Source organism: Gorilla gorilla, chromosome 5 (assembly GCF_029281585.2).
Source record: "Gorilla gorilla gorilla isolate KB3781 chromosome 5, NHGRI_mGorGor1-v2.1_pri, whole genome shotgun sequence".
NCBI lineage: Eukaryota > Metazoa > Chordata > Mammalia > Primates > Hominidae > Gorilla > Gorilla gorilla.
Window position 1 is genome coordinate 74,419,900 of NC_073229.2, and position 25,974 is coordinate 74,445,873.

At 36.2% G+C, this 25,974-nt stretch overlaps 1 protein-coding gene across 28 annotated transcripts in view; it reads right to left on the reverse strand.

The window, feature by feature from the left end:
* DST (dystonin) overlaps positions 1-25,974 on the reverse strand; it is a 494,942-nt gene that overhangs the window by 171,242 nt on the left and 297,726 nt on the right. For 25 of the 28 annotated variants that reach the window (XM_055391863.1, XM_055391862.1, XM_055391852.1 and 22 more), the window contains 21 exons: positions 21,184-21,296; positions 20,978-21,084; positions 18,631-18,750; positions 16,152-16,247; positions 15,931-16,058; positions 12,476-12,569; positions 12,014-12,168; positions 10,208-10,670; positions 9,994-10,122; positions 9,761-9,838; positions 9,516-9,677; positions 9,325-9,429; positions 6,663-6,758; positions 5,733-5,858; positions 4,946-5,098; positions 4,608-4,762; positions 4,278-4,404; positions 3,311-3,494; positions 2,337-2,494; positions 1,665-1,843; positions 703-841 (listed from right to left, as the gene is read on the reverse strand). In XM_055391863.1, the coding sequence (XP_055247838.1) occupies positions 703-841; positions 1,665-1,843; positions 2,337-2,494; positions 3,311-3,494; positions 4,278-4,404; positions 4,608-4,762; positions 4,946-5,098; positions 5,733-5,858; positions 6,663-6,758; positions 9,325-9,429; positions 9,516-9,677; positions 9,761-9,838; positions 9,994-10,122; positions 10,208-10,670; positions 12,014-12,168; positions 12,476-12,569; positions 15,931-16,058; positions 16,152-16,247; positions 18,631-18,750; positions 20,978-21,084; positions 21,184-21,296 (3,067 nt within the window). Of the gene's footprint in view, positions 1-702; positions 842-1,664; positions 1,844-2,336; positions 2,495-3,310; positions 3,495-4,277; positions 4,405-4,607; positions 4,763-4,945; positions 5,099-5,732; positions 5,859-6,662; positions 6,759-9,324; positions 9,430-9,515; positions 9,678-9,760; positions 9,839-9,993; positions 10,123-10,207; positions 10,671-12,013; positions 12,169-12,475; positions 12,570-12,687; positions 15,880-15,930; positions 16,059-16,151; positions 16,248-18,630; positions 18,751-20,977; positions 21,085-21,183; positions 21,297-25,974 lie in introns of those variants that run through there. The other 3 variants (XM_063707671.1, XM_055391868.2, XM_031012513.3) reach the window with 3 other exon arrangements.

Sequence of the window (25,974 nt, forward strand, 5' to 3'; positions counted from 1 at the left end):
AGAAAATAAGATAAAGGAAAGAATATCTTTCATATACACAATATTATATTAGCTCAAACCTTATGAAATTTTCAATATTTGTACTCTGATTTTTTAATGACAATTTTATAACGTTCAGCCTAATAAAATTTGCATATCAACAAAATAAAATATATTCCATAAGCAAGTCTGCTACCTCCATTAATAAAATATGTCGTTTTCATTGTCTGCTTTTAAGCGCCTACTAATCCCACTGTTAAAAAGGAATACATGCATTAAAAATCACTGAGATAACTTTTAACAATTGCTTTGCAATAGTTTCACCACTTGCTAAAGAAATACACATAGATGAGTTGAACTACCAGTCTTTTTCCTTTCTCAGGTTAACTTCTCTATTTACCTCCTTGATATCTTAAATTAACTTCTTTTTCAGCAAGTTAATCTATTACAAATAATTTAATTTTTAGCTTCAACTCCTCCTGCTGCCAACATGAATTGACTATCAAAAGCTACTGTCAAAAGGGTTCAAACTTCAAATAAGAACTCTCCTCAAACTAAAATGACTGAACATACTTAGAGTAAGCTGTGAGATCATAGAGACACAAATGGAATAAATCCATTCAAAAATCCAAGATATTTAACACTTGATGTTTGAAGATCTAAGTGCTAGAGAAATACTTGTAGAATACGATATTTAAAAATAGCCAAAAGTGAGTCTCATACCTTTAAAGTACTTATTAGATTCTCAATATTATTCTTGTCAGCTATAACTGCTTCTTCTTCACACAGTTTAGTTTCATAGAGTTTTACGAGGGCTTCTGCAGCTTGAGTGTTTTTTAACACCAAGTTAACAGTTTTCAACCTTAAAAAGGAAATTAAACAATAGCCACCTATGGTTAAATGTTTATTTTTGCATAATGTAGTCCTGAAGCACCATTATGACACATGACATAACATGTTCTTCACCTTGGAACACTGATACATTTACTATGAAACTGACATTTTTCTGGCTTTCTTCTTAATAGAGAGTATGTGCTCTAACCCAACCCCTGCCCCACAAGTGGTATTCAGCAAGAGACTGCAACATAAGATGGTTTCTTTCTAACTTTAAGTATGAGATGAAAATTCATTGGCTACAACTGCTGAGCTACCCAAATTACATGCAAAATGAGGGAGGACCATACATTACACGCTCATCTCTGAAGCACATTCACTATCAACATAGAGAAGTGTCATCAATCCATAAAAATAATGTATTTCTTTTTTTTTTTTTTTGAAATGGAGTCTTCCTCTGTCACCCAGGCTGGAGTGCAGTGGCGCGATCTCGGCTCACTGCAACCTCCACCTCCCGGGTTCAAGTGATTCTCCTGCCTCAGCTTCCCGAGTAGCTGGGACTACAGACGCTTACCACCATGCCTGGCTAACTTTTGTATTTTTAATAGAGATGGGGTTCCACCATGTTGGCCAAGCTGGTACCGAACTCCTGACCTCAGGTGATTCACCCGCCTTGGCCTCCCAAAGTGCTGGGATTACCGGCATGAGCCACCACGCCCAGCCAATAATGTATTTCTTAAGACAAAATAAAAGTTAATATTTATATTAATAAAAATAAAATTTTAAATTAATAGTAAATAAAAATGACACTGGTATGAAGCAATTTATATATTGAGATAGCAGTTACATACTTATCTATGTAAGTGGAAGACATAGAATAGACTTGGTTCATGTTCTGAAGGACCACATTAAGCTCTGATCGTAGGGTAGGGACTGATGAAGAGGCTGCTGCTTGACTGAAAAACTCCTCACACTTATTTGTGATTGTCCCCAAATCATCTTTAAGTCGTTCCAGCTCTTTCTTTAGTTTCTATAAAACAGAGAACAAACAAAGGTATCAGGCCATCACCTGTGATGAGGTGTTTTTCTTAAACTAGTTTAAAAACACATATTTCACATTAAGAACCAATGACTTAGAAATCTACATATTCTTTGTTTTTTATCAAAGAAACTACACCATAGCATTCAAGTTTTACAATCAATAATTCCCTTACTGTTCATCTCCTTAGCCTCAACAACTAACTTAGTACTTTTGCACACAGCAGGTGTATAATGACTTTTATTACAAGTCCTTATATCCTTCATCACAATGAAGGTGAGCGTGTACATATTCTCATGTTTACCTGAGTCAGAGGTAGACTGAATCCTAGTTTATAATCAGCAATAATTACACAATCAGACCTCACCTCACACTAGACTGGCTAGTGTGAGTGTGCAAAACTGAACATTAAGAAGTCACAAGAGTTGATACGTAAGGTCATTAAGAGAGTTAGTTTTTTTCCCAACATATTTATAGCTCTCACCTCCTGTTCTGTGATTCTGAACACACTTTCATGCAAATCATCTCTTTCCAGGGGAGTTCGAATCTGTCTAATCAGCCGATCTTCACAGTTCTCTAACCGAAGTCTAATGTTTCGAACTTCAGAGATGTAGAGATTATAAACTGATTCCTCTTGCTCCTCTGTGAAAATAAATATAATGTTTAGAAAATACCTCGTTTTCTATCTCTTAGAAGCTTCTGTTTATGTTTTAATACGACAATTTTATATTACTGGGACACAGCTAGTCAAGCAAATGGTTCCTGTTTTCATCACAAACCCATTCTAAGGATATAAATCTTAAAACATAAATCTTAAAATTTAAGAAGAATTAATAAAATTTCCCAAATGCCATTTGAAGCACCAATTTCCGATTAAATGCTGTCCAAAGTAATACGTTGCTATTTTACGTTCACAAAAATGTGAATTATATTCGCTGCAAAAATTAATTACAAAAATCAAATAAAAATCCTTAAAAGTAAAAATTAGGTAAATAATATTTAATGTTTAAGATTTTTAAAAAATAGAATATTACTAATAAAATTGTCTCTAATTAAAATTTTAAAAGTTCAGAATAAAATCTATATTTAACAAAAGTTAACTAGGCAAAAACCTTTTGCTTTAATCCTTGTATAAAATCCAAGTTTGGTAAATGGGAAAATAATTGAATCTTTTCTGAAACTGAAGGATTGCAAAATAGTGAAAACGTTGAAAAGTAAGAATTCATTGTTTGTCCAACCAGTTGGTTGGCACCTTTCATTAATTTATCATTTGGAAACAAATTAATCCCTTCTTGAGTCTTCCTACCTCAAACATGCTTTTACCGTTCCAGCAATTGTGTCTACATATCATAGGCTGAGTGATACAATATACCTAAGATTGAGATTCCCATTGAGAGCAAAAAATAGCCAGAACTAAACACCTATGGGGGAAAAAAGACAGGGATCCCCATGCTTTACCTCTTTCTGCAGATTTAAGAAGTTCTTGATAATACTGCTTACATACATTAACCTCCTTTTCCAGTTGTGTTATATCTGAGCCTGAAAAGACTTGGGATTCCTGGCTATCTTCCAGAAAATCTTCAAAACGAGACTGTAGATTACTTAGAACTTGCTGATGTTCACCAGGTAGCATTGTCTTTATCTAAAGAAGACCAAAGACCCATGTAATTCATTCTATTACTCATAGATTTGAATGGGATACACTTCAAACTGGTCGTATGGTATATGCCAATCTAAATGAATAATCATAAATAGGAACATTTGAAATTAACTGTCTTTTTCATTAACAATTTTAGGTGTTTTTTTTGTTTTTTGTTTTGAGACGGAGTTTCACTCTTATTGCCCAGGCTGGAGCACGATCTCAGCTCACTGCAACCTCTGCCCCCCAGGTTCAAGCAATTCTCCTGCCTCAGCCTCCCGAGTAGCTAAGATTACAGGCATGCACAACCACACCTGGCTAGTTTTGTATTTTTAGTAGAGACAGGGTTTCTCCACGTTGGTCAGGCTGGTCTCGAACTCCAGACCTCTTAGGTGATCCACTCGCCTCGGCCTCCCAAAGTCCTGGGATTACAGGTGTGAGCCACCGCGCCCAGCCAACAATTTTAGGTTTTAACGACAAAGAAAAACAAGTCTACGAAACTCAGATGAAATCAACTGTACCCATCATCGTATATCCAACAACTACATTCTGCCTCCCTATCTCACAGTAAGTTCTGAATGAAATTTGTGATCTCCAGATTTCCTCAGTTCTTAAAAAGTGCCTTATATGCTATGGGCATATAACAAATATTCATTGAATAAATGAATATTAGCATGGATTTGCCGGACTCCATCCTGTTCTAAAGCAAATACAAACTCTACGACACATATGAAAAGGTACGCACATTTTTGGACATATCGAGTTGACATACAGATTCATACTTACTGAAGCCACATTGCTAGCTCGAATTCTATCAATTTCATTGATGAGATAATGCCAGGATACTACACTCTTCATGTTTATGTGAGACTCATGCCAAAGAGTCAGGACATTCTGATACTGTTGCTCAATTCTGAAATACATGAAAGAGAACTCAGATTAATGTTTTTACTCCCTCCGAAAACACACTGCAATTTTTCTTTTTGTGTGAAATATTCCACGGATGAGTTCTAGAGACTTTTGATCCTGTGGGGCCTTGACAAAGTATTGATTGTTTCCTCAGCCTTCAGAGAGCCCCCAAAACTAGCTCAACATTTTTAGCTAATATATACAAACCTGTTGGCAAGGTCCACCGCTTCTTTGTTTGGTGGAGGAACGGTGAAGCATACAGATGGGACCATAGCCTCATTCCCAGTAGGACTAATGACCTTCCATTTAGCACGATGAGAGTTATTTGCCAAAACACATTCATCGTCTTTGTAAATGGTTATCTGGTTTTAAATAAAGAGCAGAATAACTCAATGAGGTCACTGTTAACTGTTTTCCATACTCAATCCTGGGATTTTTTTGTTTTATGAGGGGGGAAATCTTGATCACTAGTTAGCAATATGATCTCATTTACAAAATATATGAATAATGACAGAAACTGGTCTGTTTCTAGGAGTTACAAATACCTCAATTTGTCTGTAGTCACAGATAGCTTTGATCGGAATAGAAGTTTTGAGTGGACAGTCAGAATTCCTTGGCTTCAGTTGAATTATTGTTTTTGCTTTTCCCATTAGGCTTGCTATAGTGCTTTTGTACTGCAGAAGTTCTTCTTTCTCTTCCTAAGTAATAAATACAGTGAATTTTAAGAAGTAAAAGACTTGTACTCTCCATGCCTTCAGCACTTTACACAAATTAAACTTCATCAGAAAAGTCTTCTCTGACTACCTAGTCTAAATTTTCAATCTTTCCTCCTCCACCTCATCTTGTATCCCTCTTCCTTTCTTTGGTTTGTTTGGTTTTCTTTTTCTTCTTTGGCATTTACACTACCTAACATACTATACAAATTTTACTTATTTATTCTGTTTATTGTCTAACTCCCTCTCTAGCATGTAAGCACCACAAAGGTAGAGATTCTTGTCTGCTTTGTTCACTGCTGTAGCTCTAGAACCTAAAACAGTGCCCAGGATATATTAAGAACTTAAAAAGTATTTGCAAAATGAATGACTAAACACACACGTGCACACACACACACACAACACTAAAAACCATCTTAAAATATCAAAGCTATCACATAAAAAAAAACACTTCTGTTGTATTTGTTGCCAAAAGAATACTAAAACTGAATGTGCAAATGTGTAATTGAATTAGTGGGAAATATCAAGAGTGCCAATAAAATACAAAGTTCTGCTCATACAAAACACTAATCTAATCACTTATGCATACTTATAAAATGCATAGGTTTTGTATTAGTACCATTGATTCCTGAACAAGGTCTTCTAGCTTGTGAATGCTGCTTGATCTATCACAGCTGTACTTCCGCTGAATGGCATCTTTTAGATTCCTTAAGTAATCAGTAGCTTCTTTGGCATCATTGAAAAACTAAGGAAAGATGAAACCTGGAAGTTAAAGTATGTTAAATACCACCAAAGCACACAGTTGTCACACTCCAATACCAAGGTCCTATGTGTACCCCTCATAAGTGAGAAGAGAATAAAAGCACAAGATAGCTTAATAGTCACATCCTTCCTTGGACCAAAGAATAACCCTTGAAGTTGAATAGTTATGAATGAACATACTAAGTGTCCAAAGCTTATATGATGTTTTGGCTCTCTATTATTTTGGCTGAAGGTCCATTTTAAATTAGGATTTAAACAATTTTTAAGTAGGAGTGAAATTCCAAGAATACTTAAAAACTTCTATGGTTTTAGAAGTTTAATAGTTATAGATGGTTGATTCTCTATATGAAAACAGTTCCTAAATAAGAGACACATTTGTAGAACAGAATAAAGATTTTATGATATCTTAAGAATTTTTAAAGGATTCCTGCATTAACAGAATACTTCAATCTATCTCATAGGACATAAAACCAACTCTTTCGGCCTACAAAGAAAACAATTCACATTTATATATATATATATATATATATATATATATATATATATATATATATACACACACACACACACACACACATATATATACATATATATATATACATATATACAACAGTGTGTGTATATATGTGTATATATGTATATGTATGTGTATATATATGTGTATATATATGTGTGTATATATACACACAAACACATTGTTATCCTAACAATAAATTATGAAAAAGATTCCTGCAAGTTAGCCAAAACCACAATACCATCTATTGAAGTTATGATTCTACTCACATACCTCGAAATACGCTGTGTTCTCCTTTATGTGCTGCTCCACACACTGGCAGAGCTGTAAGATCCAGCTCCACTGCGTCTGCATTGCTGCTCTGTAGGCCTTGAAGATAAAACAGAGCCATCATAACTGACTGGGGAGAAATAAGGCACACATACCTTTTGATATCGATGCTTCTAAATGCTAACTCTACTATCTAAACAGATGACCAATTGTTTTGGCAGAATAAGACTTGGAAATCAGGGCAGTGGCTGGGCATGGTGGCTCACGCCTGTAGTCCCAACACTTTGGGAGGCCAAGGCAGGCGGATCACCTGAGGTCAGGAGTTCAAGACCAGCCTGGCCAACATGGTGAAACCCCATCTCTACTAAAAATACAAAAATTAGCCAGGTATGGTGGCACGCGCCTGTGATCCCAGCTACTCAGGAGGCCAAGGCAGGAGAACTGCTTGAACCCAGGAGGCGAAGGCTACAGTGAGCCAAAATTGTGCCATTGCACTCCAGCCTGGGGAACAAGAGAGAAACTCCACCTCAAAAAACAAACAAACAAAAAAAACCAAGAAAATCAGGGCAGTAAAATTTTCCTCTTATCTAAGACTTCTCACTTGTACAAAGTCAGTCCTAAAGTTTAAATATAAATTCTTAAACCACTCCAGTTGATTTCTTTTCAATTTTAAACTTCTTGAAATTTCTTATTAAAATATAAGAAAAAAATTATCTCTGGCTACGGGAAAAAATATCTTAAAACTAAAATAAATGCAAGCTATCCCTCCTGTTTACAAAACTAACACTTGACTCCTTTGCCACCAACTCTTACATCTGCTTTGTGGAATCCTCCGATATGTTTTCTTTCGTGGCACATTCATCTCTCCTTTCTCTGAATTTTTACGGTGCTAGATCATAAAATATACCTTCTAACACAGAAATATATGGTTATGTCAGTTTCTCTTTGTTTTTGCTGGGATGAGGTTTGGGGAGGGTGGAAAAGAAAATGTGTGTACTCCCAAATTGGTGTAATTCTGGAATTTTTATTTTAAAAATGTGTTTCTTGAACTTCTAATTTAATAGAGAGTGTATCTTTCATGAGGGTAAACAATATTGTAGAAAGGATACCTCCTTCCTCAAGGAAACATGAAACACTCTTTTCTATTTAAGGTGCAATTCACTGATTTCCAGAAGAGGGCACTCGAGATGCTTTAATGACTATTTTAAGTAAGCCTGTCATTTTCCCTCCTTTTGGAAAAGTTCATTCCTGCTGAGCTATACTTAGGCAGGCCTTCCGAATGGAATGTATGATGCAGCATTGAATATCTGGCAACATATCATGATCATATTCTACCTCAAATTAAGCTACTTTCAGTAAATTGGCTATAAAAGATGTATCATATATTTTTTTCATATAAAATATGAAACAGTATTGATAATTAACTAAATATTATCCATGTACCCAAACAAGACACAGGACAGGCTGATGGGATCATAAAGATGACTAAGGTTTCATTTTACTTCTTAAGAAATTTTTTATTAATTAAATTATAATTTTTACATAAAAGTGATCAGAGTGACATTTACATGTTCCATTCCCATCAAAATTCTTGGCCCATAATACTATTTCCTAACAGTTTTCATCTCTCCACCCTAAGAAATACTCTTTTTAGTGTATTAGTGTACAAAACCACATCCCAGGCCCTCCATTACTCTCCTTTCCCTAAAGATTCCCTACTCTTCTACATTTTTAACATTCATATGTGACATTTCATGTAGACACAAAACCGTATTTTATATAAAAGATCATACATAACATCCCTAAAATTTCCTGATGAGCCTAGAATTGTACTAATCTTTTGAGTTATTATGATTTCAGTGAATCTATCCGATTCCTTTCCTCAATTGTGAGTTTGAAGCATGACAACTTTCAGGACAAGCATCATTTTTTTTCCTCTGGCAAAATATCACATCTGACTGCCCATGTGTGACAATCCCTACTTTCTTACATAATCCCCCCATTCTCCATTCAGAAAGTCACTAACTCTGTCTAATATACAATTTAAAACATTGTCCCAACTGCACAGGCAACCTGATAAATCCCATCTCAATTTTCCACTTCTGAATTTGAAATGTTCACTGCACTTTATAAAGCCTTGTCAGGATGCTGTCCTAATACACCTCACAAAACCAGAGCATAAATAAAAGTATTAAATTGAATCATAACAGCTGGTATTTTTTTGAGAACAAATAATGTACCAAAAACTATACTAAGCAGTAGATTATTTCCTTCTTATTCTCATCACAACTCTATGGATTAGAGGTAATCTCTCCCATTCTTGGTAGGAAAATGAGGCTTGGCAATACTATGTCACTTGTGCAATGTTACACAATCAGAAATAAATAATATGGCAATGCTTATACAGAGAAGGTACTTCATATTTACAGCAATACATCATCTCAGCCACAGAGGCTGACAAGGGTACTTTTATTCTAAGTGATAGGTGACATACTTAGAGCCAGAGAACTGAAGGCAATCAGTACAATTTGTCAGAAACATTTTTGAGCCAGGTTTTAATAAAAGTTAGACGGCTTGTAATTTTCAACTTCTCAGCAATAAAATAATCTGAAGGGAAATAATCATATCAATATTCAACCAACAGCATTACACTTTCCAGCTTTACCTCAATAGTTAACCGGGCTGGATGATTTTCTAGAAGTAGCTGCTCTGCTATCTCCTGAACTGATTTAATATTTTCTTCCTTTTGATCAAGTTCTCTCATTAATTCCTTCAAGAAATAATTAAGAAGTGTGTTAGAAAAATATATAAACCTAAAATGCAACCCTAGTATGCAAGTACAAAGGGTGTACTTACAGCATGATAATCTTTTTTCCTAGCTATGTTGGTGTTTCTCTCACTCCAGTCATAAGCAACTTCCTCCTCTTCTTTTTCATTCAACCAAATAAGTTCATTAGTCGCACGACTTACAAAATTATGGAGTGTATCAAGGTGCCGTTCTTGATTCCTGGATGTATTCTTTAGTAAGGAAAATCATCATAAGAATCATGTTTTTGCCAAATATAGATAAGGGAAACAGAAGGTTTAAAAAAAAAACTTACCAAGAGTTTTGCATACTGACTCTCTAATCTGTGCAACTTTTCTGCATAAGTCAGTTTAAGAGGTGCTGTCATTTGAATCTATAACATGAGATTAAAAAGACACTCCAGTCAGGAATCTGAAGGAATTCTGACTCACACTTAATGTATCTATTATTGATTTACAGGGTCTTCATGTAAAAAGCAAAACAAGAGTAAACTAAAATGAAATATATACAAATTTTAAATTCACATACCTCACTGATTTTAGCTTCTTTGAGGCTAGATTCAAATTCTTCAATAGCTCTATGAACATTTTTATGATTTTCTAAATGGCTTTCAACACTTGGCAAATCTGAGCCCCACTCAGTGCGGTCCAGTTGTACCTTCAAACAGTAAAATACTAAGTTTAAAAAAGAAATTGATAACAATAAAGACTGAAACACTCAGGTAAAGTAAACATTTTTTTACCTGCATCTCATCAACCCAATTCAAAAGATCCTGAACAAATTTCATATTGATTTCCTCTTCTGTTAAATTTTGATCCAGCAAAGAAGACTTTAGAAGGGGTTTTCGGATCTGCATCAACTTCAGAGTTTGCAATGAATTTGGCTCTACTCCTGAACTGAAATTTGGAACTAATCCTGATGGGAAACCAGGTGTATAAGCTGGAGTGACAGATGGAGTCAGGCGGGAAGTCATCCCTGATGACAGGCCAGAAGTCATACTAGAAGAGGTTAGGGAAGGTGTTAAACTCTGGGTCAGCCCTGAGGTCAGACTAGGGTGTAAGGTCTGTGCAAATCCTGAGTTTAAACTTTGAGTGATTCCTGATATCATGAGCTTTGTCTGTTCTGTTGTCAGTATGCGTCCTTTGCTGTACACAGAAGAACATTCGTTCCTTAAGGCCATAATTTCGTCACGCAGTTTTGCAACCCTGAAAAGAAAATCCAAAGGGATAAGGTGAAATATAAAGGCACTTGTCACAAAGAGTGAACTCTAATGTTAATTATAGGCTTTAGTTAATAATGATGTATCAATGTTGGCTTATCAGTTTTAGCATATGTGCCACACTAATGCAAGATGTAAATAACAGGGGAAGAGGGAGGTATAAGGAAGCATATGGGAACTCTGTATTTTTCACTCAATTTTTCAGTATGCCTAAACAGCTCAAAAATATAAACAAGCAAAATGAGGAGGCAATTGTAATAACATTGGTAAAATTTTGCATCATGATTTTTTTCAATGAGCATTGTACTATGAGGACTTTCAATCTTATTTGTCTTTATAACTATGATTTATAATGAATACAATTACTATAGCATAATATGATCATTTTTACATTTATGTATATATTTTTCATATTTAGAATTACTATAGATTCCTAAAGGTGAAATTACTGAGTCAAAGGATCATTTAAAATGTTTGCATTTACATATTCATACACAGAGAGAGAGAGAGAGAGAGAGAGAGAGAGAGAGAGAGACTATAGCCTGAAATATTCCATACTTACCCCCATACACACACTTCTCAGTGATAAAGGTTTTTATACACGTATTTTCTTTCAAGATTTTGTTATGAACATTTTCATAATAGGATAAACAGAAAACTAAAAAGCTGAATTAAAAATGACACTTTTTGGCCAGGCACGGTGGCTCATGCCTATAATCACAGCATTTTGGGAGGCCGAGGCAGGTGGATCACTTAAGGTCAGGAGTACAAGACCAGCCTGGCAAACATGGCAAAACCCTGCCTCCACTAAATACAAAAAATTAGCCAGGTGTGGTGGCGGGTGCCTGTAATCCCAGCTACTAGGGAGGCTGAGACATGAGAATCGCCTGAACCCAGGAGGCAGAGGCTGCAGTGAGCCGAGATCGCACCACTGCACTCCAGCCTGGGTGAGAGAGCAAAACTGCATCTCAAAAAACAAAAAACAGACACTTTTCTTAGATTTTTTTCTCTTTCAAACATCCCATGAATACTTTAAATGTATGTAAATGTATGCATGTAACTTACATATATATCTAGGGTATTCATTTTAACGAGTTAGTTACTGCAGCAGTATTATACGCACCATAAAATATTTTTTCTATTGCTAATCTTTAAAAGACAAGTACCTACTTAAACACCAAAATATACAAAAATGTGACACACATTTTCAACTAAAAAACAGCAAAGAAATATATTTCATAAAATTTTCATACTCTACATTCCTATTTCAAATGCCCATGAAACAGTTATACAAAAAAAGGACAGAGAAAGAATAAGTAGCACTCTTACCTCTGTACCAATTGATCTGCCTGGTAGTATTTTCCATCAATAAGAATCTGTACATCAATTACATGCTGGCGTAAAAGGTTCTCACATTCAAGTATATACCCAGCAATTTCTGCTTCATTCTGAAACTGCACTCCTGATTCTAATCTTTTAGAATCCTGTATTTTAAAAGAACTCAGTATTAATTCTGTGAAACAAGTTTCAAAACAACCTGAAATATAAAACATCAAATATTGGAACAGAAGCCTACTTGGGCTTTCTTTCGTTTTCCTTGTTGGTTCAAAAATATGTTTTCCCTCTTCTTGTCTCTCAGAGAGCAAACACCAATCATAATCTTTAACAAACTTTAAGTTTCAGTGGAGAGTATCACCAAGAATCAACCAAACATTATGCAAAAATTTTAGTTCATCCAAACGCACAGTGACTCCTCTACCACAACCCCAATGGCTCCTAAAATTAACTTACAGACTGAAGAGCATTTCGAGCAAGAATCAGTTTGTCTTCACAGATGACACTGTCCCTCTGAACTCTGTTGGCAATCTGTTGCAACATTTCTAACCTAAAAGATGAGACAAAATAAAATAAAGCTTCTCCCTTTGAAGTCAAAGTGCTCACCATTCCTGAAAAGTGCTGCCCATCAAAAAGTAAAACACAATCCCACACCAATGATTCAATACCTGTGTCCATCAAAGGATTCACTGCCGAAGCTAATGCAAGAGTTGATCAGTGTTGGACCACAATGAACCGAGAGAAGATTTTCATTTGAATCAAGACTGGTTCGAGTGCTGGTAGTGTTACTAAACACAGAATCACTGCTACGGTAACTATAACTACTACTGTGCATTTTTATTCCTGAAACGATGTTCTTTCTTTCACCTTTCAAAGTAGACTAAAAGGTAGGAGGTCTGGAAAAAGCTCTACTTCTAACGGTGAAAAGTGGCAGCTGAATATTACAGCTTTTAGTGGCTCCTTAAATATGCTTCAACATGCATGTGCAACACACAGCAAATAATATGCTGATAACTATTCAAAAGAATCTAGCCTAAAGCCATTCGTTTGCTAGCTGAGGTTTGCCTTTTGTAGCTTGTATTAAAACCCTACAAGTATGAACAAAGCAGGCAGATTGGGCGTCACTGGAAAGGATATGCCAAATATTTGCACTAAGAGTCATCCAATTGCAACCACCTAAAAAACAACTCAGATGCCTCACAGATGTCCAGGACAACTAGTAAAGATTATTCTGGCAATACCAATCATTAGCTAAAAGAACACAAATATCCAATCATAGTCTGACTTCTGCAAAAGACCAGGTCTGTGCTGAATAATGTAATGAAGGCAAACAGCTAGAAATTATGAAGTACCTATAAACAAATGAATTTGATGAGAAGCAAAGTACACTTCCATTTTAACCACCATGTCATTTGTATATTAGGTTAAATTAATGGAAAAAGTATCCATTTACCTTTCTTTATATGACACGCTCCCAGTAATGTTACTTCTAAACCTACTATAAAGTGCCAAGTAGAATACTGATGCAATGCTTACAAATTTAATTTGTCTGTGCTTGTTTTTCCATTCTATAGGATATTACATGGCATAAGAACACTGGCTCTTTCCCATTTGTTTTTCATACACTTCCATGCCACATAGCTATTATTCGCAATACATAGACAATGCCAAAAAATTCGCATGAAGAAACATGAAGGCATTTATCCAACCAGCCTCCTAAATATTTTCCTACCTCCAATAATACTGTTACTTCTCCACTCTAAGAATAGATATTTTTCTTTTCAGGGGTCAAGAAAGGGGAAATTTGAGAGTGCCACACCAACTGCTTCTTGGCCTTTTGGCTAAGATCAAGTGTGAGAGTGCCACATCAAATATAGTGAGTGAACAGAATAGCTCAAAACAATAACAGCGGCACCTGGCATTTATTAAGTAATTATTATGTGCAAGAAATTAATCATTTTAGATACATAACTCATCTCATACTCATAACCACCCAATGTAGTAGGCACTATTACATCCTGTTTACAAATGAAGAAACTGAGGCTTAGACAGTTAAAGAACTTGTCTAAGATCATACAACTTTGCAGGCTGAGCTAATAATCTAATTTAAAATTGAGCGGCTTTTAGGCCCTGAACACTCAGTCACTCTCTGCTTTCTTTTATGAACATATCTTAAAATTCAGCTACTGTTCTGATGACTAAAAATCTACTCTGTATCCTCTGGAATACTTTTCCATTATTTCAAATGATTAACATAGTATCTCATTTCAATCACTCAGAATTACCTTTTCCGTAAAAGCTGCATCCTGTATATTTCTGGCTTGTTTTGGTTTTAATAATCCAGTTATGTACACATATTATTACACTTTAAGATAAATGTAATCAATAATTTAATAAAGGACTGACAGGTTAGACATGCTGTCATATATTTATTTTATGCATTATTTCACAGTGTTGAATCTTGAAGTCAACGTGTAAGGCACAGAGAACATGACAATACTGAGCACCTTTAATGTGTGTCAGGCGCTGTGTAAAGCACTGGCAACGCAAGGGACAGAAAAAAACAAGGGTTTCTCTCCACACTCTTGGAGCTCATATCTGTGGAATAGGCAAGACTTAAGCAATCACCGAAATAAATATAAAAATACAACCAAGATAAGCACTATGAAGGAACAATACATGTAAACATGAGAGTTCTAAGCAAGATATCTGAACTAGCCTAGGAAACCATGGAAAGTTTCTCGAGAAAATAATGTTGGAGCTGAGATCTGAGAATGTTTAGGTGTAAGGCAGCCAGTGTGGCTGCTGTGCAGAGAGCAAGGGGGCTGGAGAGGTGTGTCTGGCCACACAGGCCTTACCCTGTAATATGGTTTGCCTGTGTTCCCACCCAAATCTCACCTTGAATTGTAATAATCCTCATGTGTTAAGTGTGGCGCCAGGTGGAGATAATTGAATCATGGGGGCGATTTCCCCCATACTGTTCTCATGGTGGTGAATAAGTCTCAAGAGATCTGATGGTTTTATAAATGGGAGTTCCCCTGCACAAGCTCCTGCCTGCTGACATGTAAGATGTGACTTTGCTCCTCATTCGCCTTCCACCATGATTGTGAGGCCTCTCCAGTCATACGTAACTGTGAGTCGATTAAACCTCTTTCCTTTATAAATTACCCAGTCTCAGATATGTCTTTATTAGCAGCATGAGAATGGACTAATACACCCTGCAAGGTCTAGGTCCTATAGACCTCATGGCTAATGAGGAACACAGATAACAATTCCCAGGTACCAGGTTAAGACTGTAAGGGAGACAAATTCATCCAACAAGCATTTCCTGAAGACTAAATGGTACCTTCCTGGGCAACTGGGTGTAGTGAGAGACAAAATGACAGAGAGCTAGTGATGATTTCATGGAGTAAATCCACTTGTAGAAGCGTGGCAGAAAGGGAACCTGAACTAACATTTACTGAGTGTGTTCTAGACGCCATCCAACACCCTTTAAATGAAGGAAAGCTAGATTTTGGTTTCCAATGCCCCTTGGAAAGAGAACTATAGCAAAAAAATGTAATAAGAAATAAAATCAGTTGTTGTCCTATAAGCTTTTAGATCCAGGCCCTGGTGACTTAAGGTCAATATGAGAAATTACAAGTAATTTTGACTGGTTTTAAAACTGTAAAGCCTTATTAGATGAGACTTCACATACCAATCCAGCCTAGCCGGTCATTTATATACATTACTTCACTGATTGCCTCCTTAAAATCTCTTAGAAGAGTTTCTAGATAAGAAAATGGAGGATCAAAAGGATTAAGTGACTTATCCAAGGCCAAGTAAACAGAGGTTTAACTTAAGTTCTTTCACAAGAACACAAAGGCCCCCTCCCCACTTGATATTCATGGCAGAAAACACCTCTGGCCTACCTTTCTACTTCTGGACGAAGGGCCTTCTCTCTCTCAAGCATGGCAATAATGAGTTTCCCCCACTCTTTTTCTATGTCATTTGGATGATAACCTTGAAGGAGCTTGATGCGTCCAAATTCTATCCAAATCTTGAGAAAACAAAAAACTTTAATGTGAAGCAAAAATGAAAACAAAACAAAACAAAGACTATGCTTGACAATACAAAGCAAATTTGAGCTTACCTCTAATAATTTATATAGACGTTTAATTTTTGATTTTTCTGTCTCCTTTGGTGGAATTTCTGTTTCTTTAAACTGTAAATACTGATTATAAAGTGCCTAAAATAAAAAGGACAAGAAATTAAGGATCAACCTTAAAAGATCTGTTTTCATGATCTCACTAAGCCACTACTTCAAGTGTTATGTACTGTATCATATGCAGTCAGTGGAATTCCTTTGTTAAACTGACACTCAAAGACAATACCAATTTCCAGCCAGCTGGTGATGTGGGTTATCTAAAATTTGATGAGGGTGTAATTATTGATGTGAGCCATGATTTAGTGCCAGAGGGGGATCTGGATAATAATAAACCATTCAGTGTTTACTAGTGCTCTACTAAAAATCTCTCATCCTCCAAACAAGAAAACATACCCTTTAAAAGATGCACTTCCCAAATGCTGCACTTTAGCTTTCAGTCTTTGGAAAAATAATTTGAAACAATTCCCATAAAGAAAGGAATAAAAAAAAGCTCTTCTATTGCATGGTTCTATCCTTCAAAAAAAAAAAACTTCTTAGCAGAAAGGGCTAAAATTTAGTTTCAATGTCCCATTGGCCAATTTAAACATATTTTTTAAACAAATGCAGGTAGATGCTATTAGTTGATGGGGCTATTATTACAGAAGTTTCAACCGTGTAATTAAGTTACTATCTAGTTTGTATACATTAATTTGGGAACCTCTTAAATACAGTGTATTTATTAAAAGGGACCTTAGTAAAAATTATGTAGATAATGTATCCCCATATTTAATAAGTATGTACTAATTACTTCATTGTAATTCATGCAGCTATAAAACAAGACCCTGTAAATCTTTAGGATGACACATTTCTGAAGGATTCCATTCAAAGTTCTGCTAATGCAATTATCTGGCATTTCCCCATGATGTATTTTCTTTCCTAATCTATGTCTTGTTCTAGTCATCAGCAAGTACTCTGATCACTTCTTCTATAACTAAGAATCTACACTAACCAGAAGCCAGTACAATTCATCCAAGGGTCTGGACAATGGAAATCCATTTGGAAATAAGTGTATTTGAACATGAAATCTGAAAATGGTTTTGAAATCAGAATGCAATGTTTCAGGACGTCTGTTGGTCATTAAGCACCGAATACTCCTGTGTGCTAAACACTGTTCATGGCACCACATGGTCGTTGTAGGGAAAAGTTTTCCTGCCCTGGAAAATTACATGTCCATGTAGGGAAACATCACACAAACAGCTTGAGAACACTTAAAAAGTATCATATCATCAGATGCCAAGTAATTTCGTGCCAAGGACAAACTCCCCGTGGCAATGAGAATGAAAGCTGTTCTACAGATGTTCTGTACGGATGCAGGAGCACAATGAATAACTCTAATGGAGCTCACCCTGGGTTATTAGTTTTTTCTATCCCAGTTTGATCATGAAAATAAAGCTTACAAACCAAAGAATTAAGGCTTTGTCAGCAATATTCGCATTATCAACTTCTAGAAATAAAGTAGACCACTTTGCTATTATAAAACCAAATATACAAATGAGACAACTTACTCTTTAATAAGTTTACATATTTATAATGGCTTTTTATAATTTTTTTTTTTTTTTTTTGAGACGGAGTCTTGCTCTCTCACCCAGGATGGAGTGCAGTGATGCGATCTCGGCTTACTGCAACCTCCACCTCCCAGGTTCAAGCGATTCTCCTGCCTCAGCCTCCTGAGTAACTGGGATTACAAGTGTGTGCCACCACGCCAGGCTGATTTTTGTATTTTTAATAGAGATGGGGTTTCACCATGTTAGCCAGGCTGGTCTCAAACTCCTGACCTCAGGTGATCCACCCACCTCGGCCTCCCAAAGTGCTGGGATTACGGGTGTGACCCACCGCACCCAGCCTATAATGGCTTTTATATCTGCAATGTCTTTGCCTCAAAAGCTTGCCCTAAGTTTTTCAGTATTAGCAAATGTTTTATTAAACCATGAATTCACTTATACTGGAAGTCAGACATGTATTTTCAAATTCATGGTGAAATACTGTGTACCTCTTCCTGCACAAAAAATGCTTCCTGCACAAAAGAAGCAGTTTTTAACAGGGCTCAACCACAGGCACACCCCCAATCCAGTGTCACACTTGTATGTACTTCCCAGGGTCCCTTCTACCTCAAGCCATCTCGGGGGCTCCAAGCATTTCCCATGTACTAAAATCAATCTGACAATGTCAGCTTCAGAGACTCTCTCAAATTAAACCTTTAACCTCTCAACCAAAGCTGAGTGACTACAGCTAATCTGTTTTAATTGTTAATGTTTTACCTCCATTTTCTCTGTATAATAAGAGAAATGAGTAATACAAATTTTGTCTACTTATTAATGGTTTTCCAAGGGCAACTTTTGTTGAACTTCTAAAATTACAGAATTATAGCATTATTTAAGGGTTTACAATCGAATCAATCCTATGTAATTTCTACAGTGACACTAACCTTCAGTTCTACAGGATTATTAGGAAATGTTCTCTCAGACATTGTGGTCACATGGTGTCTAATCCATTGGATGAGGTAGTTCACCATATTCTGGTATTCAATCCATTTGACTTCAACATCCTAGAACAATCAAATGATAGAAAAGGTTCACATCTGTAGATAATAACATTCATAACTAAGACAATTTAGTCAGAAGTCATTCTGTAAATGTACATATTTGAAGCCTGACAGACAGAACCAGCTAAATGTTTTCTTACTTTCACCCAGCCCCAATCCCTGTCACATAAACACCTGTAAAATTTGCTATCAACATTTGGCCACTAACACTAGCCTTATGAGTGCCAATTCTGATCCAAAGAAAGTGGCTGCCTGGGGTATTGTATTTAGAAGACTTTTGGGGCTCAATCTAAGCACAGCAGAAAAAAATCCAAAGTCAATTTGGGGTGTTTACCAGGGCTCAAGATTGGGCAGTAACAACTTGCATAAGCCAAGTTAGTTGCCATCTTTGCCAACTATTTTAGATCTAAATCTACTATGTATCTGAAACTCAAAAGACTTACCCAATATGTAGGAAACCAGATATGTACACAAACTACAGGAAATGTATATGGTGGGATTATCCAAGTACTCAGTAGGCAAACTCTTTAAAAATGGAGGAAACTTGGAAGGCTGCCAACTGTTCTGTTTAAGTATTTGATGAATGCTTATTATTATGTTCAAAGGTTGTGTTGAGTGTTATAATAAAAAAAACTTTAAGATATAATACCTATTGTCAAGGAGTTACTGTCTAAATGCAGAGGCAAGAGAGATACATAATATAAACAGGCAAAATGAAGAGCAGTATTTAATTAAGTGTTGAAATGTTGAAATAACTAAAACAGGTAGTACATGCTAGTTGAGATAAGAATCAGGCAAGCATATCTGTGCCTTAAAATAGTTTCTAAAGGCTTCTTGGGAAAGGCAGTATCTGAGATGTTCTGCAATGACCAGTAAGTAATTATTGACGGGGGGAGGTGAGTGGGGGTGCTGAAAGAGTGGATAAAAGGGGAGTCCCAAGTGAGTCAGGACATTGACATGGAAATGTCCTGGCTACCAGTAAACAGTTCATATTGGGAAATCATAGCTAAAACATGTAGGTAAACAGAATAAATATTTGCAGTTTTAAATGTCAGAATATCTAGATTGCATTTAACTTTGCAAGGAATATGTAGACACTGAAAATTTTCAAGCTAAAGACATCAGGTTTTAGACAGATTAATTTGGCAACAGTGTGCCGAGGCAGTGGGAAGAAGAACAAAATGGAGACAGAAAGCTGTAAGAAAGCTATCAGCCTAGTTCTGCAGTAATAGGCAGCAGGATCAGCATGGAGGTAGTGAGAAGCAGCAGCAAGAGATGGCCAAAAGAAACATTCTGAAGCAACGCTCAACATTGAATCATCAGGGGTGAGCATGGGAACAGGCTACTCAGGGATCAAAGAGCATGAAGCCTTTGAAAAGGAGAACCTGAGGAAGAATATGGAAACAGGTCTAGAAACGGCACAGAGAACTGATAGAAGCAATCAGAAAAGGGAGCTCCTAATCCAAGGGAGCTAATCCAAGATGAGCTCCTAAATCTTCAAAGTAATGTAGGGGAAAAAAGGTATCTGCAAAGAGGAAGGCAGAAATCCAGGTGAAGGGGATCATCCCCAAATATGTGACACATACTGGGCTTCCTGTTCTCTTCAGAAATGCATAAGCACTTGTTAGCATAACCACCAAAAAAAAAAAAAAAGCATCATTGAAGTGAGTTACACAAACCTTTAAGAAATAGTAGACTAATAAAGAGCCCAAAGCTATGTGTCAGAGACCTTTCCCTGCTTACTAAGTGGCTCTGCTAATTTGGCCAAATCCAATAATTTTCCTCTGGAGTCCTCCTTTAAATCACAAAAATGTTATCTAGCCAACTTATTTCATAGAATCGTATGAGGTAACAAATTTGAAATTGTTTTCAAAAGTGAGATATTCTATACATACAAAAGAATAGCAAATACAGCAATGTAAAACAGCAGCCGGCTAAAAATGGAAAACTCTAAATTTCAGAAAGTTAAACCTTTTATTTATAAGATGATCAGTAACTATAAATAGCCTCTTTTATTTATGACACAAAAGTTTTAATGAGTTATACTTTAAATTTAATGGTAGAATAATGTCATGAAATACATAGAATATCAATTCATCAAACAGCATATTAACTCAAATTCTTTAAAATATATTCAACATTCAAAAACTGCAAAAATCATTATCAATAAATGCAGTCAACTGGTCATTACTGAATCGACAGCTTCCGGTGTGGAAAAATCAATACTCACATTTGCACCAATGCCTTCCCCACCTTCAGGGACTTTAGGAAATGCATCATAGAGAGATGACACATAAGTTATTACTGATTTTTCATCAGGTGAGGAGACATCGACATCTAAAAACAGCAACATAAATTAATTATTTCACAATGTTGATAAACTACTTTTGATCAGACTTTCATGCCAGTCCACATATAATCAAGAAAATAACTCACCTTCAGGGTCCAGAAGTCTTATAACACCAATTTTTTCTGCTACGTAAAAAGCATGCTCTAAATTTGCAAGGTTGCTTTGAACAGCAACAGTATTCATATCTATCAGGTCCGGCCTAGGAAAAAATTCACTGTGTTAATTAGGTTTTCTCATGTGCCAATTCAACATTATATTTATATTAGGTTTCCATTTACATAACAACATCTGCTAATATTAACACCAAGCCTGCGTTAAAATGCAGAGACTTTCATCAAACATTTAACATTGCTCACTTATCTCAGAAACTTCTGTATCGAAAGCAAATATAACAATGAAAATATAACAATTTGAACATATATAAATTTCAATAAAGTCTACAAATATATCATAGTCAGAATATATATCAGTATTTGTCCTATTCAACTGATTTAAGCTACGCTACTCCAACAGCATTTTTCCAATCCAACCAGCATCCTGTCAATGTTTTTCCTCTAAGACAAAAAGCTTGTAGCTTAATTCAGTGCTGTGTCCATGGCCTCCCCATTGCACCATACCCTTTCACATCATCTTTGTCTTCTATAATCCTAGTCATTCTTCCAAGGAGAGATCAAGCTCCACCACCTCTGTGGAGCCTGGCTGATCTTCCTAGCCCTTATTTCTGTCTCTGTTTCCTGAACTCATACTTCCAGCCTGCACCTCACGATATGGCACTTAGGATAATCTTAGACTTCCCTGCCCTATTAATTCACTGGTTCGTGTACATGTATATGTTGTTTCTCCCAAACCGTCAACTCCAAGATAGCAAGTACTATGTATTAAGAAAATTTTGTATTTTATCCTTCTGCTGTAATAAAGAACGATATATAGTACACCCTCAACAAATATCTACTGACAAGTTGGTAAGTAGGTTGGTTCCTTAGTAATCTGAATCATAAATGAATGTCTAAAATAAGCAATAGTTTATGTTTTCATGAGCACACATGTGTGCATGTGCCCCCCTACACACACACACAGTCACACATCCCAGACTTCATATCTTTATAATTTGTGAGATTTACATAACACCCTAAACCATGCAGAAACTTTGAAGCTAGCTCTATCTACATGAGAGAGGAAAAGATTCCTCAAATGCTTCTTGTAGAGAAAGTGGCAAAATATGGACGTTGGAGACTTCACTCAAGGCTAGAAGCCAGTCAGGAAACTTGGATCTCAAAAACAAAACATTGAAAGACTACCGGAACAATGTGGAAACAGGAAAGCCTTCAAAAAGAGTGGTACTCACCACCCAAAAAAATCACTGAGTAAGAACCTGTTGATAACTTACAAAGAAAGGCTCTCTACAAGCTCCACAAGCATTCCTGTTCGCTCAAAATAATCATTTGGGAAACCACAGAAAGAGTGGGAGGGCTCAAAGGTAGTGTGGGAGAAATGAAATGCAGATTATTTTGTATACTACTTGGCAGGCTGCTTATATGAAAAGCTGTTAGAAAATATATCATTAATATTAGAAAGCTAAGTGGCAATTTGTACTCTTTTATGGTGAGAAAACAGACCTTTCAAGAAAATCTTATACTTTTATATCACTTTGCACTGTTCATAACCTGGGAATGTGGTTACCATCACCTACATGCTCATATTCCAGGAAATTATTAGGAAATCCTTTAATGTTTTCAACCTGCCACCAATATGACCACTCAAAAGTGACCCTACCATTATTATAGGAACAATAAATCCACTGACAACTATGGAAGTAAATGACAGACTTCCAAAAGTAACATTTTTTATTCACATAGAAACATACTGAAGAATCTGCCAACCTCAAGATTATTAAACAGGTATGTATAGCAGTCTAGACAAAAACAAATATCTGAAGTTCTTTCATTAAAAAATCGTTTTGTTTCCGTAAAATTTGCACCTTTTAGGGAAATAAAAAACGGACTTTCTAAGTCTGCCAAATCTCAGAACAAGACATGGCATGTTATTATGAGAACCCTGCCATTAGCAAAGAAAGTAAACACTGAGTAATCCTAGAGGGAATGAATAAAGTCATTGAAGAATCAAGTTTTTTAACTAAGAGAATAAAACATAAAACTTCCTTCAGAATGACACAGTCATTTCAACACAAAAGCAGCTGTAGAATACAATGAGTCTGAGTAAGTCATCTCTTTTATCAAGATGTTTAACACTTTAATGGAACAAAAACTGAAATGGTTTTCCTCCACTAAAAGACAGCAGATAAAGAAAATTAGTTAAACAAAAATGGGAAAAAGGAAAACTTTAAAAACCACTACAAAGCTGGGTGCGGTGGCTCATACCTATAATCCCAGCATTTGGGAGGCTGAAGAGGGCAGATCACCTGAGGTCTGGAGTTTGACACCAGCCTGACCAACATGGCGAAACTCTGTCTCTACTAAAAATGCAAAAATTAGCCAGGCGTGATGGCAGGCACCTGTAACCCCAGCTACTCGGGAGGCTGAGGCAGGAGGATCACTTGAACCCAGGAGGCAGAGGTTGCAGTGAGCCGAGATCATGCCACTGCACTCCAGCCTGGACAACAAGAGCGAAACTCCATCTCAAAAAAACACAAAAAACCACTATGAAAAAGTAATAGCCTATAAAATTTAAAATGCTATTCCTCCCTTAGCTCATATCCTAACAGAGTGGTGGTCCCTTTGTCTTTCAAATCTGTCTTTCCTCTACCTGCCTGAAGCATCCAGAAGACGCCTGTGCTGTGTGTGTCCTGTCCACCACCTTCTTTCTTCATAGTTTCACTGGGATAACACAACCTTTAAAAACTTCATTTATTTTTCACACATAGAAGATACTTACCTTCATTCTAAAGGTTTCATTTCTTTGTAACATCTTTTTGTAATGTTAACAGGAAATGTCATTTCCATCTTAGGTTTGACTAACCAAAGAGCATTAGACTATATTATAGTGAACATGTTCTCATGTTATATTTTAGATAGTTGAACATTAACTATTGTAACTTGCCTGTTTTATGGAAACCTTTCAAAATCATATAATGTGATCCTTTGCCACTTAAAGTAATAAATGCTAGTCTTTTTATGGAAAAAAAAAGGCCATTCTCTTACTTTTTTATTATTCTATGATAATGTTAGTTTCAAAATGACCCAATTATCATACATTATAATCTTTAAACATGTTTATATCCCAGCTTTTCTTTCATAAGCAATTAAAAGTAGCTTACAAAGAAAATACAAGATAGCATAAACTTTAAATTAGAAGTATAAAACAAAGAAAAGGCCTTAAAATGAAATTGGAAGTGAGACTAAAAATTGCAAATCACTTATATGCAAGCTTGGTGCCCTGAATTTGATTAAAAATATAGGGCAGAGAGGTATAGAAAAATGCTATTGTCATAATACAAAATAATTTTGGATAAAAGTAATGTTTATCTTTCATACAACACCCATCTTAAAAGAGCAATCTCCCCTAGGCTATATATATATATATATATCCACATGCATATATACATATACAGGTATGTTGGCATTTATGTATAGATAGATATATATATATGGATATAGTATAAGGATATCACCACCTACATTAACAGGTAGCCAAAGCTAGCTGAACATAAAAATTGCATGAGAGATTTTTTTGGCATAGATACCTCCAAGGTAACATTTCAGTACTCCAAAACTTTATTAATACATTAGCTCACATGAGAATTAGATAGGATTCTGCAGGAACATATGACTTCTACAGTGATATAAATGGCTAAAGATTAGCACAACAGGCTGGGCTCAGTGGCTCATGCCTGTAATCCCAGCACTTTTGGAGGCCGAGATGGGAGGATCAGCTGAGGTCAGGAATTCCAGACTAGCCTGGCCAATATGGTGAAACCCTGTCTCCACTAAAAATACAAAACTTAGCCAGGCATGGTGTCGGGTGCCTGTAACCCCAGCTACTCGGGAGGCTCAGGCAGAAGAATCACTGGAACCCAGGAGGCGGAGGTTGCAGTGAGCCGAGATCGCGCCATTGCATCCCAGCCTGGGTGACAGAGCGAGACTTTGCCTCAAAAAAAAAAAAAAAAAAAAAAAAAAAAAAAGATTAGCACAACAGACTACTGAAGGCTTCCACAATATATCACGGCAAACACCAATACACTCAACTGCAAGGAGCATGAAACAACATCAAAGTACTTGGAAAGGAAGTACTTAGAAACATGGCAGAGAGGACACTAATTAAAGTTAACTAAGAGAAAGAGAAAAATGCCAGCTAAGAGAAGAGTGCTTTAGTGCAGACACAACGTTACCAAATTCTGAACCAAAAATGTGACAATAGCTGAAAAGACACATATGGGAAATATCAATGGCCACAGTCCAAATTGGGATTTTTTTAAGGATGAAAAAATAAAGTGACTTAAATTCAGAGTCTGTTAGGTTGTGCTGGCTTTCAGCTGGCACTCAATAATTATTTATGCGGATACAAACAGTAAAGTTCTGGCTACCCTGCATCTGCTTTCCTATGTTTGAGAAATTTCCCTTTCATAAGCCTTGGGGATAAGGAGAGGAGCAAAGCCCATTTCCCAGTACAAAAACAGAAACATGTCAGGTTTTTCCTGACTCTTTTATTTGCTCAAGAAATGTCCACTGCATACCTCACCCCAGTACATGACATTACCTGGCCAACTCGAATTCTTTCAGCAGAATCGGTTCCACCACCATTTCCTCCAGGAAGTACTTTTCTCTGTTCCCAAATGCCGTCTGTTATCTTCATTTCTGTATTTACCACATTTTTCATAACTATATATCTGCCTATCTCTCATATTGAACCATGGGCTTCCT